The sequence below is a fragment of the Gregarina niphandrodes genome (genome assembly GCF_000223845.1).
Source record: "Gregarina niphandrodes unplaced genomic scaffold scaffold00845, whole genome shotgun sequence".
Lineage (NCBI taxonomy): Eukaryota > Apicomplexa > Conoidasida > Eugregarinorida > Gregarinidae > Gregarina > Gregarina niphandrodes.
This window is the reverse complement of record NW_011646117.1, coordinates 1-813: the sequence shown is the minus strand read 5'-3', so window position 1 is coordinate 813 and position 813 is coordinate 1. Positions and strand designations below refer to the sequence as shown.

The window sequence follows — 813 nt, the reverse complement described above, 5'->3', positions numbered from 1 at the left end:
GAACAGCCTGCCCTTCTTGAGCAACTCGAACAGTGGGGCAGTGTACTCGGCGAACCGCGGGATGAAGGGTCGTAGGTACCCAACGGCTCCCAGGAAGCTCTGCAGTTCCTTCCTTGAGGTGGGGGCGGGGGCATTGAGAACGTTACCTATCTTCCTCTCCTGGCACGCTATCCCTTGCCGCCCAATCTTGTGACTTTACTTCGGGCTTGAGCCACTCGCTCTTATCTAGCCTGAGATGGAAGCCTCTCTCTCTGCACAGTCGCAAGACCTTCTCCAGCCGCTGCATCATCTCCGGCACCGTGTCCGTCGCGATGATGATATCATCAATGTAACACAGAGTGCGATCGTCTAGCACCTCCTCGAACACCATGTCCATCGCGCGCTGGAACTCCGCCGGCGAGTTGTTAATCCCAAAGGGGATGACGTTGAACTCGAACAGCTCAAACGGTGTGATGAACGCGGTGAGGTGCTTGCTCTCCTCCGCTATTGGCACGTTCCAGAATCCCGAGTTCATATCGAGAGTCGTGGTGACGGCCTGCTGCGGCCCTCAAGTGGTCCCATATTCGGGGCAGCGGATACGAGTCGGCAGTCATGCTTTGGTTCACCCTCCGGTAATCCAAAACGCACCTCCACTCGCCCGTCTTCTTCTTCACGAAGTGCGGCGCGGCGGCCCACTCGTCTTTCGAAGGACGGATGACTCCGAGTTTCAGCTGCTTCTCCACTTGCTTCTCCAACTCGGCCCGCAACTCAGGCTCGAGATGTCTCAACCTTGCTTTGTACGGCTTGCCGCTCGCCTCGAAACGCGCCTCGTAC

General features: G+C 57.7%; 1 protein-coding gene across 1 annotated transcript; it reads right to left on the bottom strand.

The window, feature by feature from the left end:
* Window positions 1-142: 142 nt before the first annotated feature.
* On the bottom strand, window positions 143-514 carry GNI_241120 (RNA-directed DNA polymerase; the record flags this gene model as incomplete). The annotated part of the gene is made up of 1 exon (XM_011136432.1): window positions 143-514. One exon carries the CDS (start codon window positions 512-514, stop codon window positions 143-145), a length of 372 nt encoding a protein of 123 aa, XP_011134734.1.
* Between the last annotated feature and the right edge of the window lie 299 nt (window positions 515-813).